At 43.9% G+C, this 17190-nt stretch overlaps 1 protein-coding gene across 7 annotated transcripts in view; it reads left to right on the top strand.

Moving 5' to 3' along the window:
• Positions 1 to 16515, top strand: part of MTF2 (metal response element binding transcription factor 2) — a 411648-nt gene extending 395133 nt beyond the window's left edge. For all 7 annotated transcript variants that reach the window (XM_069232368.1, XM_069232366.1, XM_069232367.1 and 4 more), the window contains 2 exons: positions 5522 to 5617; positions 11780 to 16515. In XM_069232368.1, coding sequence (XP_069088469.1) covers positions 5522 to 5617; positions 11780 to 12128 — 445 coding nt within the window. In that variant the 3' untranslated portion in view covers positions 12129 to 16515. The remainder of the gene's footprint in view (positions 1 to 5521; positions 5618 to 11779) is intronic.
• Positions 16516 to 17190: the final 675 nt, after the last annotated feature.

Here is a 17190-nt window from a genome sequence, read left to right on the forward strand (position 1 = left end):
AACTCACCCATTCCAAGGCTTTGGCAGGGAATTTCAGCAGAAACAGCATAATTGCCTCAGAAACAGCAAGCCTCACAGTAGCAAGGATCAAACCTATCCAGGCCCCCAGGGGCAATGTTCTATCCAGACCCAAACCCATGTCCCCTCTCCCTGGGCTGGTGCAAAATGACTTTAATTTAGTCTCCGTAGCACACAATCGCCCGGTGGGATACTGCATTACCTTCTAACTCCCCCGGTGGGGAGAATCACTTCTAACCAGTGGGTGCTCCGTATTGTGGAGCATGGCCACTCCGGCTATGCTATCCACACCGCAGTACCTTCCAGAGAACCACTTGTCCGTACTCTGTGGAAATGTTCAGACTCTCTTGACCGAAGGAGCCACAGACAACTTGCTGACATTAGAGATCAGGAATGGTTGCTACTCCTGTTACTTGCTCATGCTGGAAAAAATGGAGGTATCCATCCTTTTCTTGATCGGCTCTCTATAAACCTCCGGAATGACAACTGCAAAATGTTCAAATAGACCCTAGTTCTGTCTCCCAAACCCAGGAATCTGCATTGTGCCATTGGGCCTTAAGGATGCTTAGGAAGCTGGCTGTTTATATAGTGACCAAAATGAGGTACACTGTGCAAAGAGTTCAGGCCAACCCCAAAGGTATCACAGAGGCACAAATGACATCCCAAATGCTTTCTGTGGTCCAGCATTTAGGCATATCAGAGGGTAGTGCTAAGCATGTAAGACACACTCCTACAGTAAGTGAGGCAAACACTCAAAGAAATTTGACACCAATTTATAAAAATAACACATACTTTTATATAAACTTTGATACCGAGATCACAGGAATCAGGTGAATATTTTTGGAGTTGTAGTTGACAGTGCAATCTCTGGGTGTGGTACTGTTATCCTATGGGGAAAACATGTACTGCATTTAGACACTTCACAGAAACTTAAGGGAGTGTTCTCCAGGACTTAAGGTGAGAATAGGGTAGAGTCCAAGACCACACCAACAGGTCACCTAGGGAGGCTCATGGATGTCCAGGTGAAGAGGTGTGTTATGGTGTCCCATCCACTTCAATGGGAAACGGTCTGGTCGGGAAGTTGCTGCAAGCTGGGACTGGAAGATCAGTCCGTGGGAACCCACAGGGAGGCTCGACCCTTGAGGTCCTCATACATGTATGGACACCATTGGTCCACTTCTCCTTGGGCTGTAGGGCTCAGGTGAAGTGGTGTCTTCTGGCGTTGGGTCCAGTGCTGGAGTTCCTTGCGGTTGCAGAAACAGTCTGCAGGCATGGACTGGAGCTTCAGTGTGACCAAGCCAACAAGTGGGCTCAGGTCTCACGAGGCTGGAAGATGTGGGGACACCCTTGGTCCTCTTCTCTGTTTGTGGTGGACAGGTGAAAAAGTGTCCTGAGGTGTCTGGTTTCTGTCACCTGCTCACTTGTGGTTGCAGAGGGCTGCAGAAACAGGCTGCAGATGCCATTGTGAAGTCCACAGTGGGCGAAGTCAAAGTGGGCTTCGTCATTGGAGGGCGAGGAGAAAACATTGACACAGCTGACCCACTTCGGGTCGGGCTATGCGGTTCCGGTGCAGTGGTGATATCTGGCATCTGGTTTCAGTGGATCCAGTCCTTGCAGTTCTTTCTTGGGTTGCCTGCAGATGCAGGAAAACAGCTCCTCTGCTCCCAGGAAGTTTTTAGTGATTTGCTAAGCACTGGCTTCTCTCTCTGTTTCTTGGAGGCTCCAGCAGCAGGACGAGTCAGGTGCTCCTTGAGGGTCGGGTGTAGCAGGCAGGCTAACAGGGTTGGCACCAAGTCAGTCGTGCCCCTCAGTTCTTGGAATCAGAAGGCTTCTTGTCCTCGCCTTCTTCTGTTTCCAGCAAAGATCTGAGGTCCTGGGGGATCCCCTAGATACTCCATTTAGGGGGTATTAAGGGGAGTGAATGGTAGTAGCCAATGGGCTACTTACCCCTGAGTTCACTACACCCCCTAGATGACCACTTCCTTTGGAAAGTGGGCCATCCCCCTGTCCCAGAATTTCTTATTCCACCACACACAAGATGGCAGAATTCCTGAGGCGGGGTTCATTTGAGGCTGGTTACCCTATGGGTGTGTCCAGCCTGGAAATGCAATACAACTCCTGCATAGCTAATTTTCCTGCCTGTCTAGGGACCAGATGGACTCTGGGAGAGGGGGGTTGGAGTCCCCCTCTGAGGAAGGCTTTTTCTGCATACCAAAGGCAGTTGGTTTATTTGAACCTTCCTGTCTTGGAATGCAGATTGCATCCTGTTGGGATGGGTGTGTAAACACCTCTCCCAGAGCAGGCTTTGTTTCTGACCCCCAGAGAGCAAAGGCTTTCACCCCTGGGAGTCAGATTATCGTCTGTTGGTGGAAGACTCGTTAGAACTAGTCAGTGAGCTCACCAGCAGTTGATAGGTTTTCAGGGGGCACCTTGTATTAATACATCCATCACTGGAATCAGTGAGGGTTTATTAAAACAAGATGTTTGATACCAAACATCCCTATTTTCAGTGAAGCCATCATGAACTGGGAAGCTTGTACTGACCAGTGCCAAGCACATGAACCTAAAATTGCTTCCCTACACACTTAATATGTCTAAGAATCGACGAAGACATAGTACGGGCACATCTGCTTTTGCAGATATGTCCACACATGTAATATAATGCACCCTGCCTTAGGGCTGTAAGGCCTGCTGAAGTAGTGACTTACAAATATTACATGCAGTGTTTAGGGTACATGGCACATAGGCTGTGTGTTATCTCGTATTTTCACTTTTAGGGAGCACCTTGTCATGTAGCCTACAATGGCAGTCTGCATGAGTTTGGTTCTGGGTCCTTTAGAGTGGCACAAGTGCTGCAGCACTTAGGGCCCCTCTCCAGTACCCATGCCCTAGGTACAAGGGCTACCATTTATTGGGGACTTACAAAGGTGCTAAAGGGCCTGGCCACTTGGGGATCAAGTGACCAGGTGTCTTGTTTTGGGGAAGTAACACTGGTACTGAGGACCTGGATAGCAGGAACCCAGTGCACTTCAGTCAAAGTTGCATCAAAAAACAGGCAAAAAGTGGGGGGTACTGCAGTACAGAACCCAACTTCCTACACATGCTTATTTCCATATCCCTCTCCAGCAGTCGTGCAAACACTACCTGCGATTTCAAGTAGTCTAATAACACTTTCAGTTCACCGTGCTTCCCTTTGAACTACCAGTGCACCACAGGAGTTCAGGAAGATGATGGCAATGGTTGCAGCCCATCAGCAGAGTTTGGGAATACCTGTCTTCCCATACCTCGACGAATGTAGTCATAAGCCATTTCCCCAAGACAGATGACCTTTTGATATTGCTAGGGTTTTCTATCAATGTGACCTCTTCACAAAGGCTCCCCTTTTTGGAGTCTTCTTGGACACATTGCTTTTCAGAGCCTTTCCTCTGCCTCGGCAATTCAAGGACATTGGGGCTATGAGCCACATGTTTCAACCCTTGACTTGGGGCTTGGTGAGAGTGTCTCTGAGGCTTCTTGGCCTCTTGCATGCTGTTTGTGGACATGTGAGCTCTGCTGTGGAATCAGAAGTCTCAGTGAGCGCAGTACCAAGAGAGCCCATCTGAGTTCATTGAGGTGTTGAAGGAGACTGCAAAAGACCGGCAGAAGAACCTTTTCCCTACCCACCCAAAGCTAACAGTGGAAAGGTGGAGACGAGGACTCTGATCTCCAGTGGAAACCTATCTTTACATCAGCTTGCTGGAATTTGCAATAAATTTGTTTGGTACTGAAGGTGTTTGTCACAACCATCAAGGGGGAACGTGTGCAGTTACTCATGGACAACACTACTGCAATGTGATACTAAATAAGGGCAGAGTGGGGTTCTGGATCATGTGCCAGAAGGCTCTAAAGCTTTGGATGTGACTGAACCACTAAGGGCATTTTTCCTGCTTGTCTGGCCAAATCGTTAAGCTCCAAGGCAGACACCTCAACCGCACAGAAATATGGGAACTATTAATAACATTTACTACACTCGGTTACACAGCAAATGATTTGTGGAGGAAAAACAAACAAAACCAGAGCTTCCCTTCTTTTTTAGGTCTGGCATTGAGACAATCTCACCACCCTTGTGTAATCAAAATAAGGACTGGGAAAACATATGTAATTGGTGCATGTATATTGTGTAAAGCATATATAAGTGAGGTTTTTATATAACAAATGCCCTGCACTGGATTTCTTAAAGGTGATCTCAGATTTGACAATCAATTAAAATGAGAGACAGTGATGTAAAGTAATTTGTGTATCTCCGTTTTATCACCACATGACAATTTTGTGTTAAAATGTCATGGTCTAAGTAGTTATACTGTGATATCTCAATTTTATTTTAATTCAGTCTGGCATGATAATATATATTAAATATACAAATATCTTTGTTGAAAAAAAAGAACAAGGTTAAGTTCAAGAGAGTTCTGCCTGCTATTTTAATGTACTAACAGAGGCAGTGGTCATCACCTAAATAACAGTGACTGCATCGATTAACAGAATAGAGAACTTCTGACTTCATGTAGGTCTTCAGTGAGATAAATGTGAAATGCATTTCAGCGCAGATGCAGACATACACACCCGAAAATCACCTGTGTAGACTGTGTGCACTATTAAATCTCCATTAATTCAAATGTCATGTGGCATGCAGCAGACGTCGGAAATCTCTTTAGAAACAAATAGCAATCTTGAGACTCATACGAGTAATTATATTGAGCCTGACCACTTATGTTGTATATGTGTAGTCTTCCCAGTACCATTAACTTACAGTAGTAATATAATGGCAGTGTAAGTGAAATGGCTGTTTTAGATATGGCCTCTTGTGCTAGGACATCCAGCTGTAATGTGTGATGTGCTCATGCCTGCACAAATACCTCTACCATATTTCTTCCATTGTTTTTTTTCCCAGATGTCTGATATACACCGTGGCAGCACTATGTCCCCACCCCTTCCTTAAGTCTTATGCTGGTTATTTTTCTCCCTGTGTCTTCTGCAGTAGAGCTTTCAGCCAAAATGATTTTGTCTCCCTTGAATATTGGCACTGGCCTAATACCCTCGTATAAATGCTTATTTGCTATTTGCTCTCTTTCGGTGTGGTGAAAGAAGAGAGAAAATTGTGAGTTTGAATGCTTCAAATACTGACACTTAATTACTGTGAGCTGCACTGCAACCCATTAAATGTGTTGCTTATTGAGCTACCTTGTATACGAGGCAACAAAGTGCAAATCAGCGTTGTTCCATCAGTAGGAACAGTCTAGCTCAATTGCCAGACCGTGTCCCCTCTGAATGGGAACACAAGTAACCGCAGACTCGTTTCAGTCTTGTTACGCCTTGTGTTTTAATGGAATGACAGCTGCAGCCAGTGTTTAATGGGACTGCAAAGTCACTCATGCTAAAGAAAATATTGCAAACTCTTTGCAAGTACATTCTTTCTAAACCCTACTAGCTTGTCAGTGCTTGGTCACATCTTGTTTCTTTGTTTTAGGGTGGGTGAAAACACTATAGAGTCATCGAGTGCCTCAGATGTGGAATCTACTCCTGCTGCCAGTACAAAGGAGACTACCTCATGCAGCATTCCAAGGTACTACATCAGTACATTACAGTAACTTTTAATGTTAGTTTTGATTAATGAGGTAAAAATGCAGCAACAGTGTGACAGTCTGGTCTAGTGCAGTGCAAAATCATAGCTTTCTTATTGCAGTTATGATATCATAAGTTGCCTGCTTAGTGGGAATTTTTGGTTGTTGAATTTTTATATTGTAGGGAGTGTTGTTCATAGCTTGCTGCCTCCATACCTCTCCCCATTACTAACTGTTGTCATGTCTGTCAGAAAACCAAACTCTGACATATGTTACAGTCAAGCCTCTGTAGACCAAACGATTGGGCTTCGGTCCAGTTGTACAAATATTAGAAATCGGTATTTCCTAATTGTTGTTCCTAAGGTATGAAACTTTTAATTCTAAATTAGCAATTCCTAATGGGCTTGTAAATCATCATACTAATATTCTAGATTTGACACCAGTAGGAGGTGCAGGTTTTGCCATTGCTACAGTTAGACAGTTGTTTACATATATTTCATAAATGTTAATGAGGTAGGAAGCTGTTTGCCACATACTAGGAATTATAGTCAATACAGAGATGGCGGCCTGCTAGGGCCAGCAGTCCACCATGTCTATAATTGCTTTTAAATGAAGCAATGTATTTTTCTTTAAAATACAGCCAGTTTCCTTAAAGGAAGACTGGATGTGTTTCAAAAGAAAGAAAATAAATGAACATTTTAAATTCATTTAGTAAATGCTCTTAAAAAGTTTTTTTTAACATTCTCAAATGAGTAGGGGTCCCATGAGGACCCTCTTCCCATTTGCGCATATGTTACCACCACTTTTCAATTGGTGGTAAAGTATTACTGTTTTGCGACCCAAATTCAGTCGTAAAACAATAATACATTGTACTGGGAATAGGTTTTTGTTAGGGGCGCCTTAAACAATCCCCTTCCAAATGTCGAATCCCTAATGCAAATTGCTATTCAGTAACAAGTTACAGAGTCACATTTTTCCTTTTGTTCATTTAAATAAGCTTTCTCTATGGTCACAACTTAAAAAAAACCTTTGTGCATCTGGCCCTTTGTCTTAAATTGGACTCTTGTTCTTCAGTTGCAACTTGTATCATAGGGTTTATGACATTTCATTTGACTGTGCGTTAAAAAATATACAAATTTAAATCTGATTGATTGAATTTTACCACAGATTAAGCGCAATCTTATGATTTATTTTCAGCAGTGCTCCCCATGTGCCAGTAGGTGGTGCTGCATGGCTCCGCAGTGCCTTCCAAACACCCTGGAGGTGATGGAGCAGCCTTGTGTGCTTACATTAGTTCCGTACCATTCTATGCAATTCTCAATATCTGCTCCCAACGTGGTCAGTTATCTGACCGCTCCAAAATTTATTAGTGACAGTGTGCTTGTGTGTAATCCCCCCCCCCCCCCCCCCCCCACCCCCCAAAAAAAAAAGTCAAGCTGTGCCGCAACTTCATGAAACGGATGTAAATCACAGACCCATACAACATGTGTCTGTGGTGCTTGGACTCCGGTCACAATTCGATGTTGTGCTATAAGTGCACCCTCACGGACCTAATGCAACCAGGGACCGGAAGGCAAATCTTTATATCACCAAATTTAGGAAGACATAGCGTTCGAAACAAAGGTCCTGCTTCAAGTCACAAGGCCATACCTGGTCACAGTTCTCAGGCTCACATTGAAGCTGATCCAAACTTCGACCCCAGCACCTGGCAGTTTGGGCTGGATTGTTCCCAAGAGGAGCAGAGTCATAGCTGATTTGCTTATGGTTGGGTCCAAACTGAGGTGGCATGATGAGCAAAATAATGACGAGTTAGGATGCTACCCCAATCAATCACCAGTGGTTAGACAAATTGCAAGCATTCCTTCCATCACCTATTGTGTGTTTCATGTAACCCTCTACGCCCCCCCCCCCCCCCCCCCCTCCTGTGGCAAGTGTGTGCCTAGATGTGGGTCCCGTGCTCGATGTGCCACTTGAACCAAGCTGCCTAGCGGATCACGAATGGTATCTCTATCCTGTGGCACAAGGACTCTTTCAGCAGTGGGGAGAGCCTTAGTTAGATCTGTTCGTCCCAGCAGAGAACGCACAATGTCAGCAGTATAGCACGTTGAAGTTTCCAAGGCAGCGTACACTCTGTGACACTTCGTCTGGAGTGGAATTCAGGCCTCCTTTATGCATTTCCGCCCATGCCACTTCTCAGAGTTCTCAAGAAGATCAAGAACAACCGGGCCCAAATCATCTTAGTGGTGCCGGATTGGGCACGGAGAGTCTGGTATCCCAAGCTACTCAAAATGAACATCACACATCCGATCAGGCTGCCCCTTCGAGAGGCTCTTCTGTCGCAGCAGCAGGGGAGGGTTCTCCATCCGAACTATCAACTCTGCACCTCCATGCGTGGAGTTTGAGCGTCAGCAGTTGATGGCTTTTGACCTTCCTCGCGAAGTCTGTGAGGTTATTTTGGCAGCCAGGCGTCCCTCCACTAATACGGTATATGCCTGCTGTTGGAAACGCTTTGTATATTATTGTACAGAAAGGTTTATTGACCTTCTTTCTGCTTCTCTTTCTGACATTCTTCTTTTCATTCTGTCTCTAGCCCAGCAGGTTTCTACCTTAGGGACTCTAAAGGGCTATCTTTCTGCCTTATAGGCATTTCTTCAGCTGCCTGACCAGCCCTCCTTGTTCAAATCTCCTATTGTAAATAGATTCCTCAAAGGGCTTATACATAGGTTTGCCCCCACACCCCCTTGTAGGGAAATGTCTCTGATGGCATGGTTACCCCCTAACTTTTTGCCTTTTGTTGATGCTAGTTATGATTGAAAGTGGGCTCGGATCCTGCAAACCAGGCCCCAGCAGCAGTGTTCTTTCCCTAAATTGTACCTTTGTTCCCACAATCGGCACAGCTGTGGCACACAGATAAGTCCCTTGTAACTGGTACCCCTGGTACCAAGGGCCCAGTGGCCAGGGAAGGTCTCTAAGGGCTGCAGCATGTATTATGCCACCCTGGGAACCCCTCACCGAGCACATGCACACTGCCTCACAGCTTGTGTGTGCTGGTGGGGAGAAAATGACTAAGTCAACATGGCACTCCCCTCAGAGTGCCATGCCCACCTCTCACTGCCTGTGACAAAGGTAAGTCACCCCTCTAGCCGGCCTTACATCCCTAAGGCAGGGTGCACTATACCACAGGTGAGGGCATAGTTGCATGAGCACCATGTCCCTACAGTGTCTAAGCCAAATCTTAGACATTGTAAGTGCAGGGTAGCCATAAAGAGTATATGTTCTGGGAGTTTGTCAAAAACTAACTGCACAGTTCCATAATGGCTACACTGAAATCTGGGAAGATCCAACTTCTCAGAACTATAAATCCACACTGATGCCAGTGTGGGATTTATTGGAAAATGCACACAGATGGCATCTTAGAGATGCCCCCTGTATACCAGTCCAAACACCAGTGTTAGGCTGACCAGTTCCTGCCAGCCTGCCACAACCAGACAGGTTTCTGGCCACATTGGGTGAGTGCCTTTGTCACTCTGTGGCCAGGAACAAAGCCTGCACTGGGTGGAGGTGCTTCTCACCTCCCCCTGCAGGAACTGTAACACCTGGCGGTGAGCCTCAAAGGCTCATGCCTGTTGTTGCAGCACCCCAGGGCATCCCAGCTAGTGGAGATGCCCGCTCCTCGGGACAAAGCCCCCACTTTTGATGGCAGTTCTGGAGGAGATAATGAGAAAAGCAAGGAGGAGTCACCCACCAGTCAGGACAGCCCCTAAGGTGTCCTGAGGTGACCCCTGCCATAAGAAATCCTCCATCTTAGTTTTGGAGGATTCCCCCAATAGGAATGGGGATGTGCCCCCTCCTCTCAGGGAGGAGGCACAAAGGGGGTGTTAGCCACCCTCCAGGACAGTTGGCTACTGTTTCCAAGACCTAAACACACCCCTAAATTGAGTATTTAGGGGCAACCCTGAACCAGGAAATCAGATTCCTGCAACCTGAAGAAAGGACTGCTGACCTGAAAGCCCCGCAGAGACGTCGGAGACAACTGACTTGGCCCCAGCCATACCGGCCTGTCTCCAAACTCAAAGAACCTGCACAGTGACGCATCCAGCGGGACCAACGACCTCTGAGGACTCAGAGGACTGACCTGCACCTAAAGGACCAAGAACCTCCAGAGGACAGCTGCTCTGTCCAGAAACAACAACAAAGAAACCAACTTTAAAGAGACTCCAACTTCCTGCCAGAAGCGTGAGCCTTCCCACTCTGCACCCAACGCCCCCTGCTCAAGTTCAGTACAACCAACACCACAGAGAGGACTCCCAGGCAACTCCAATGACGTAGACACCCTGAGTTGACCTCCCTGCACCCCCACAGCGACGCCTGCGGAGAGGATCCAGAGGCTCCCCCTGACCGCGACTGTCTGGTAACAAAGGAACTCAATGCCTGGACCAAGAACTGCACCCGCAGCCCCCGGGACTGAGAGGAACCACCTACCAGTGCAAGGAGTGACCAGCAGGCAGCTCTCATCCTAGCCTACTTCGCACACTGCATCCGGCTGCCCCTCTGCCTCTGAGGGTATGTTTTGTGTGTGTGCGTGTTAACCCCACCCCACCCCCTGTGCTCTACAAAAAAACCCTGGTCTGCTCCCCGAGGACACATGTCCTGCTAGCAGACTGGAACCGGAGCATCCCTATTCTCCATAGGCGCCTCTGTGTTTTGGGCCCTCCTTTGACCTTTGCTCCTACCCGGCCCTGTGTTGCTGGTGGGGTGGCTTTGTGGTTGCCTTGAACCCCCAACGGTGTGCTGCCTATGCCCAGGAGACCAAACTTGTAAGTGTTTTACTTACCTGAGAATCTAACCTATACTTACCTCCCCCAGGAACTGTTGATTTTTGCAATGTGTTCACTTTTAAAATAGCTTATTGCAATTTTAACCAAAACTGTGTGTACTACTGTTTTAAATCAAAGTTCTATACTTACCTGTGTGAAGTACTTTACAATTTATGTATTTAACTAAAATTTGAATCTTGTGGTTCTAAAATAAATTAAGAAAATAATATTTTTCTATATAAAAACCTATTGGCCTGGAGTTAAGTCTTTGAGTGTGTGTTCCCTCATTTATTGCTTGTGTGTGTACAACAAATGCTTAACACTACCCTCTGATATGCCTACTGCTTGACCACACTACCACAAAATAGAACATTGGTATTATCTAATTTTGCCACTATCAACCTCTAAGGGAAACTCTTGGACTCTGTGCACACCATCTCTCACTTTGAGAAATTATATACAGGGCCAGCTTCCTACAGTCGTTCTCTGCATTCAGATATGCTACGCATTGGCCAGGAAGCAGCCTCCTGAGGGCTTGCGGACTCATTCTACCAGAGACACAGCTGCTACCACTGCGCTAGCTCGAGGCGTACCAGTCCTGGAGATCTGTCAGGCGGCAACTTGGGCGCTCTTACAAAGGGACGGGTACTTTGCCCATTTAGACCCGCAGGATTTTCTAGTGTAAGGATTGGTATCCGCAGTCCACCGCCAGGAGGTTATGGCTTGGTTATCGATTCAAAGGTAAGGAATCTGCAGCTAGAAGTCTCTATCAGATGAACAACAAGTTACTTACCTTCGGTAACACATTATCTGATAGAGACTCTAGCTGCAGATTCCTTACACCCACCTATGCCTCCCCGCTCTGCGGATATGACTAGTAGGGTTAGGGTATATCCCTTCTCAGGGCCTTACTAATGCACAGACAAATGTTGGTTCTCTCCATGACTCTGCGTTTCTGGCGTGGACGTTTTGTGGATAAAAGAACTGACTTACACACGCTGAGGTGCCATCTATATAGACAACCGTGACATCATAGACGACTCCAACAACGCTAACGAGGCCACGCAGAGCTGGACGGCGCACGTGAAACCAAATGACGCCACCCGACGGCGCGCACAGGGTATTGCTCAGCAAAAAGATTGCGGATTCGAAGCTGATCCAGGGAATTCAAAGATAAAGAATCTGCAGCTAGATAGAGCCTCTACCTGATAATGCATTACCGAAGGTAAGTAACTTGTTCCTTGTGTATGTAAAAGAAATCTAATTATACATGTCCAGTATTTTCTGAGCTTGAATAGAGTCATTAATTTTTATCTACATTTATAAAATGTATGTTCTTTTGTGCAGTAATTCGCTGGATCTAAGAAGAACACGCACTGGAAGAACTTGGTCATCAACCATGCCGCATTTGAGGAGGAGAAGAGGACGTCATTCACAAAATGGATTTCAGAATGCAGAAAATACGAGAGAGAGGAATGGGAAGCAAGATTCTCAAATTGATGAATTTGATGCAAATGCTCTTGTGAACCTGGACCAGGAAGCACACCTTCATCATCTGAAGCATTCCATTACTAATTATTTTGGTGCAGCAGGCAGAATTGCTTGTGGTGAAAAATACCGTGTCCTTGCTCGCCGGCTTACTGTTGATGGGAAAGTGCAGTACCTGGTGGAATGGGAGGGAGCCACTGCTTCCTGACAGCAGCTTTGAGCGATAAGTCCTCTTTCGTTGTCCATCTTTTTTTACAGTTCACAGTCTTCACCTATGAAAACACTGTGCAGTGTATTGCTGTCCTTTAAAAAACAAAATCCGTACTGTTTTCAAAGGTTGCTCTGTTAAATCACTAACTGTATCATAATGACACAATCGTCTTACAAAAGATTTGTTTTCACTCAGACTACTCACAATTTTGGAGCATTGATTTTCTGAAGAATGAAGGTTGGTCAGTAGTAGGGTCTTTAAAATGCATTTTGCTTTTTAAATATCCACAGCCAAATGATTAGTTGTCTACAGATTTTTTCCCCCAAAAGTGCAATGTACATAAATGCATAAAGAGAAGTGTAAGCAACACAAAGGCTTTTGTGCATGAAGTGTAAAAGGAAGCTATTGTGCTTGTTAATAGCATCAGTTTGTGTCTTTTTAATATATTCTTTACATATATATTTTTATATATAGGAGTACGTGACCTATGCAATTTTTTATGGTGGAACAATTATGGGAAATGGCAGCTCTTCAGGACTCCTTTTTCTTTCAGGTATAGTTGCAGTATTTACACAGCAGCATCGATTCTCAGGCAGTTTGAGGTGCTACTGCTTGCTTCAGTCCAAGCATTATTAACCACGTGGTGCTAGAGCTTGCTTTAAGCCAAGCATTGTGTCAACCATGTTACAACTTCACTGTTCGACATGAAATATGTTCTGTAATGTTTGTTAGTTCTGTGAGTAATTTATACCTGCTTCAGATTCCAGTAAATACACAGACTGTTCCAACACTTAATGGCACATAATGGACTCTGTTGAACAGTGTATTAGTCAACTGGTTGTTCTTGATTTACCTCATGTTTTTAGACAGAGTTTAATAATGTTTATAGAACTGGTCGCACATTTCTCCTGTAGATTAAATAATACAGCATACTGCTGAATTTGTATCGCGATTTCTCACAATGATTGTCAGATTTGTAAGTTGTAGTGTGACTGGTTCATTTGATTGTACATGGATCACCCGCGTCTTTCTACTTGTTGAAATAATGCTATTAATACCAAGTTACCTCTTCACAAATCTAAAGAAATCAAGGGTATCAATTGGTAGTTTTTATAATTCTTTTTAAGTTTGAGATATATTTTTGCTGTCTCCTGCTGATTTTGATGTATAATGTTGCCCGAAGAATAAATGGAAAAAGTTTTATTTTAGTAACTGAGTTTTTTTTGGCATACTTCTGGTACCCATTTTGTTTATCACTAACTGATAAGTAAAACAGTACTTCTGAATATTTAAAATAAGTCTGAAGTCGGAAGTACTTATTTATACTTTAAATTCAGGTTTCACCTTTTGGCAACCTATTTTTAGATAGATTTGTATACCTTTACACCCATAGCAGGAAATTGTAGTATTCCCATGCATCAGTTGGGTTGGATTATGATACACAGAATTGATTAAATACAAATGAGCCAACTGGAATCCTAATTTAAAGACTGATGCTCAACCTGCCAAGCCACGTGTTGACCTTTGTAAACTTCAGGTTGCCTTGTAACTGCAATATTTGAGCGTGCTTGTTTTAGTGATGTATATCTTTGTGTGTGTGTCCCATGTCAGATAAACACTTGAGTGATGAATTTGAGAGAAAATTAAAATTCTCCATCAGGGGATCTTTACCATCAATCATTTAATAACCACCAGGATTTTACCCCAACCCCTATGTGTAATTGACACTTTCAAATGTAATCACTAAAGCATTTAAAAAATCAAACGCAAATCATTATTTTTCTTTTTAATGGAAACACTTCTGCAGAGGTTGTATTAAGAAACTTGGTGTTATGACTAGAAAGCAGTTAGCTGCCCTGCACTGGCTCAGCCTTGCATTCCTGACATTCCACTTAACCACTCAGGTGCTTTATAATACATTTTTTCTATGGAGTGTTCCTTTTCTACCAGTGGAGGGGGCGGGCGGTGCTTGCAGCTTTTCATAACTAGTTTTAGATTCCTTAGAAAAACCTTGTTTTGTTTCTTTAATTGACCTTGCACCTCTGTCCCTTCCCCACCAGCTTTAAGACAGACAATTGTCTTTTCCACCTCTTGGAGACCCAGAACCTCAGCAAGTGAATACAGTGCAAGAGAGTGTTATTTAAAATTGAAGGAAAGAGAGGATAGGATCCCACAATCCAAAGTAAGCAGCTAGCCCTCTGAAAGCCCAATGCCTTTTGAATTCCTCTTCTGGATCTACTGCTGGTGCTAGAAAAAAAGAGTAGCCAAAAGCTTGCTCTTCCCCTCAATAACAAGCTGTGCCTGTTTCTTAATATCAGAGGCGTTTAGTGTGCATTAGTCAGCATCTTGGATTCCTTTAGCCTCAAAAACATATTCCTGTCATTCTAGTAATGCCAAGTGTAATGCAGAAGCTCAAGATGTCAAAGATTAGGGTATATTGTGGGTTTATCTACACAATAAAAGTTGTTTTGCAGTCACTGCAGTGCACAACACTCCCCAATCTGACAGTTGAGCTTGGCAGTCTGAAGGTCCTCATCAGGAGAAGGTTCTACGCTTTCCAGTAAAATGGTTTTAGCATCAGTGTCCTACATGAGTAAATACGATGTCACAAATCATTAGTGCTGCCAAATCTCCTTCATCCAGCAAAGCATGGTCTTTTGTATTACCTTCTGTGAAATATTCTCCTATTATTGCTGTTTGAAGAAACCCTTCTCACTTTTTATCTCTTATCAAAGGCTGCTCAACGGGTCTCCATCTAATGCGTCTAGTGAGTGGGGAAGCTCCTTAATTGGGCTTAGTGTTTTGTTCACAAAGTGAATGTACACTCCTTTTGAACCCATACATAATTAAAAAACTTAGGCTTTCTGTGTTGCAGAACCTCTAGTGGTGTAGGGGTAGTGGGTCTTTGCACTGTATTTCTTCATGAGATATGTTTCCTATTCAAATTAGGTAGTACATTTTCCATAATGTTTTATATCGCTGCAGTGCCAGCTCAGCAGTCTTCTCATACACTGGATGTTGAGTAAACACTCCTGTATTACACAGACAGCTAAATATTTAAGTCCACCATTATTTTTGCTGTATACAACTCAAGGATTAGTGATTTGTTTCCAAAGGAATATGTCACCTCATCATGCGCTTTACATGGCGGCATGCACCTCATTAACACCTCATTCGTGACCAGTATTTCAACACCATTGGTTCATATCCACTGTATTTCAAATGTGTTAGCTTTATGCACATCCTAACTTTTAACACCAAGACTTTAGTTTCATTTGGGAATGTTAGCATTAACTACATAAGGATTGGCAAGGTGCGGTAGGTAAGGACATAAGGATGTGGTGTGGTAATAGAGAAAATGTGAAGGAGGAAGGAAACCGTATAAGCGAGCTGTGACCAAATAAGTTACATTTACATACAGTAATTAGCTGTTGGAATGCTATTACTCCTCTTTCAGCGAAGCCTGTACCTCATTCTACCAAAGACATTGCTGCCACAATGGCTTCAAGAATCACACAGATATGTGGGGAGTCTACCTGGCGCATGGTCCATAGTATCTCAAGATCCTACTGCTTCTACTGTGTTTTTAAGGCAGAGTTTCATGGAAGGTGGCACAGCCTCATTCTTCATAGTTAGCTCAGGCAGTTTCTCTCCCGTCGAAAGCATCTCTATCGTCTTATCTCATCTCTGTCCTATCATTCTGTATTATCAAACACCAGTCAGAAATAATTATTTTTCTTTATCCTGTTTATACATTTCCATCATGTGCACCTTTTTTTTAACATACTTAAACGTCTCACTAAACCTTCTATTTAGCAGAATAATAGTGGCACATGGCTTTAAATGGAACTGAGGGACTGAGCAGTGGTGTTGGCCTTACATCTTTCACCTAATTTCCTGTGCAGCTTCGGTAGCAGCTAGGTGTTTCTTTGCTTTTGATTAGTTAAATCCATTGTATGAATATTATATTTGGAACTATTTTACAATCTCTGTACACACAGATAAACCCTGGTGGGTCATTATAAACATGATAAAGATGCCTATGAAGGAGCGCTGCCAATACACGCAAGAAGCTTTTCTTCCCAAGAATTGCTATGAGTAGACCTGACCATGTTTTCTTTTTAGGACTTTATACCACCTGAACATTATTTTTGTTGTAAATGGTTCTGTATCTCTGTTATTCATTTTGAGTTGTTTGGATATTCTTATTATAATTAAAGGTCATTGAATTCTTTGTAGATGTGTTCATGATTGCTTTTGGGTCTAATAAAAATGTATTGGGCACCAAAACAAACATTATGTAAATATACTGCTGGCATGTGCTTCATATGAGATCTAAGATAAGAATTGTTCTTTGGTGGATATAATTAAAATCTCAGCAGCACAGCGTTAACAATTTGCTTTGATTTTCATGAAACAAAAACATCCACTCAAAGGTAAAGTCCATCATAGTCATTTGCACGAGTTTAAAGAAATGGAATCACTGCATATATACAGGTGCCCTGTGTTTTCTGTGCATGCAGATGGTACAGTGATGGACTGCACTGGTAGGCTTGTGTGAAGGGCTAAAGAGTAAGACCGAATGGTATTTGACCCATTGTGAGACAAATGAGACAGGTAAGGAGAGAGGTCATTGTTGCAGCTGCCCATAACAAGTCATGGAGGTCGAAAGCAGTAGATGGCACAAGCCGTAATAGTGAGTAAGAGGGAGTTGCAATGGGAGTCAACCAAACTCTGCCTGCATCTCCAAGGATGACTGCTGGCGGTGGACCAAAGGAACAGGAGCTGCCGTATGAGTGAGAATAGAGATGGCAAGCCTGATAAAGGGCTTGACGGGTGATCAGGTGCAGTTGTCAACGCTGGCAGATAAGAATTGATGAGGCAGAAATGTCAAATCAGATCACGTATTTTGCTCTAGTTCATTGCAAACTTCAGTATCTAACTGTGAGTATGCAGATAAGACTATTTCAGATCATAACCCTGTAGTAATAAGATTCAACTAGGGCAGAGCGTGGCACCTGCAGAACAGTATGCTCGAAGGCCCAGTCTTTAGGCACAC

This window comes from Pleurodeles waltl, chromosome 4_2, assembly GCF_031143425.1.
Source record: "Pleurodeles waltl isolate 20211129_DDA chromosome 4_2, aPleWal1.hap1.20221129, whole genome shotgun sequence".
In the NCBI taxonomy this organism is placed as follows: Eukaryota; Metazoa; Chordata; class Amphibia; order Caudata; family Salamandridae; genus Pleurodeles; species Pleurodeles waltl.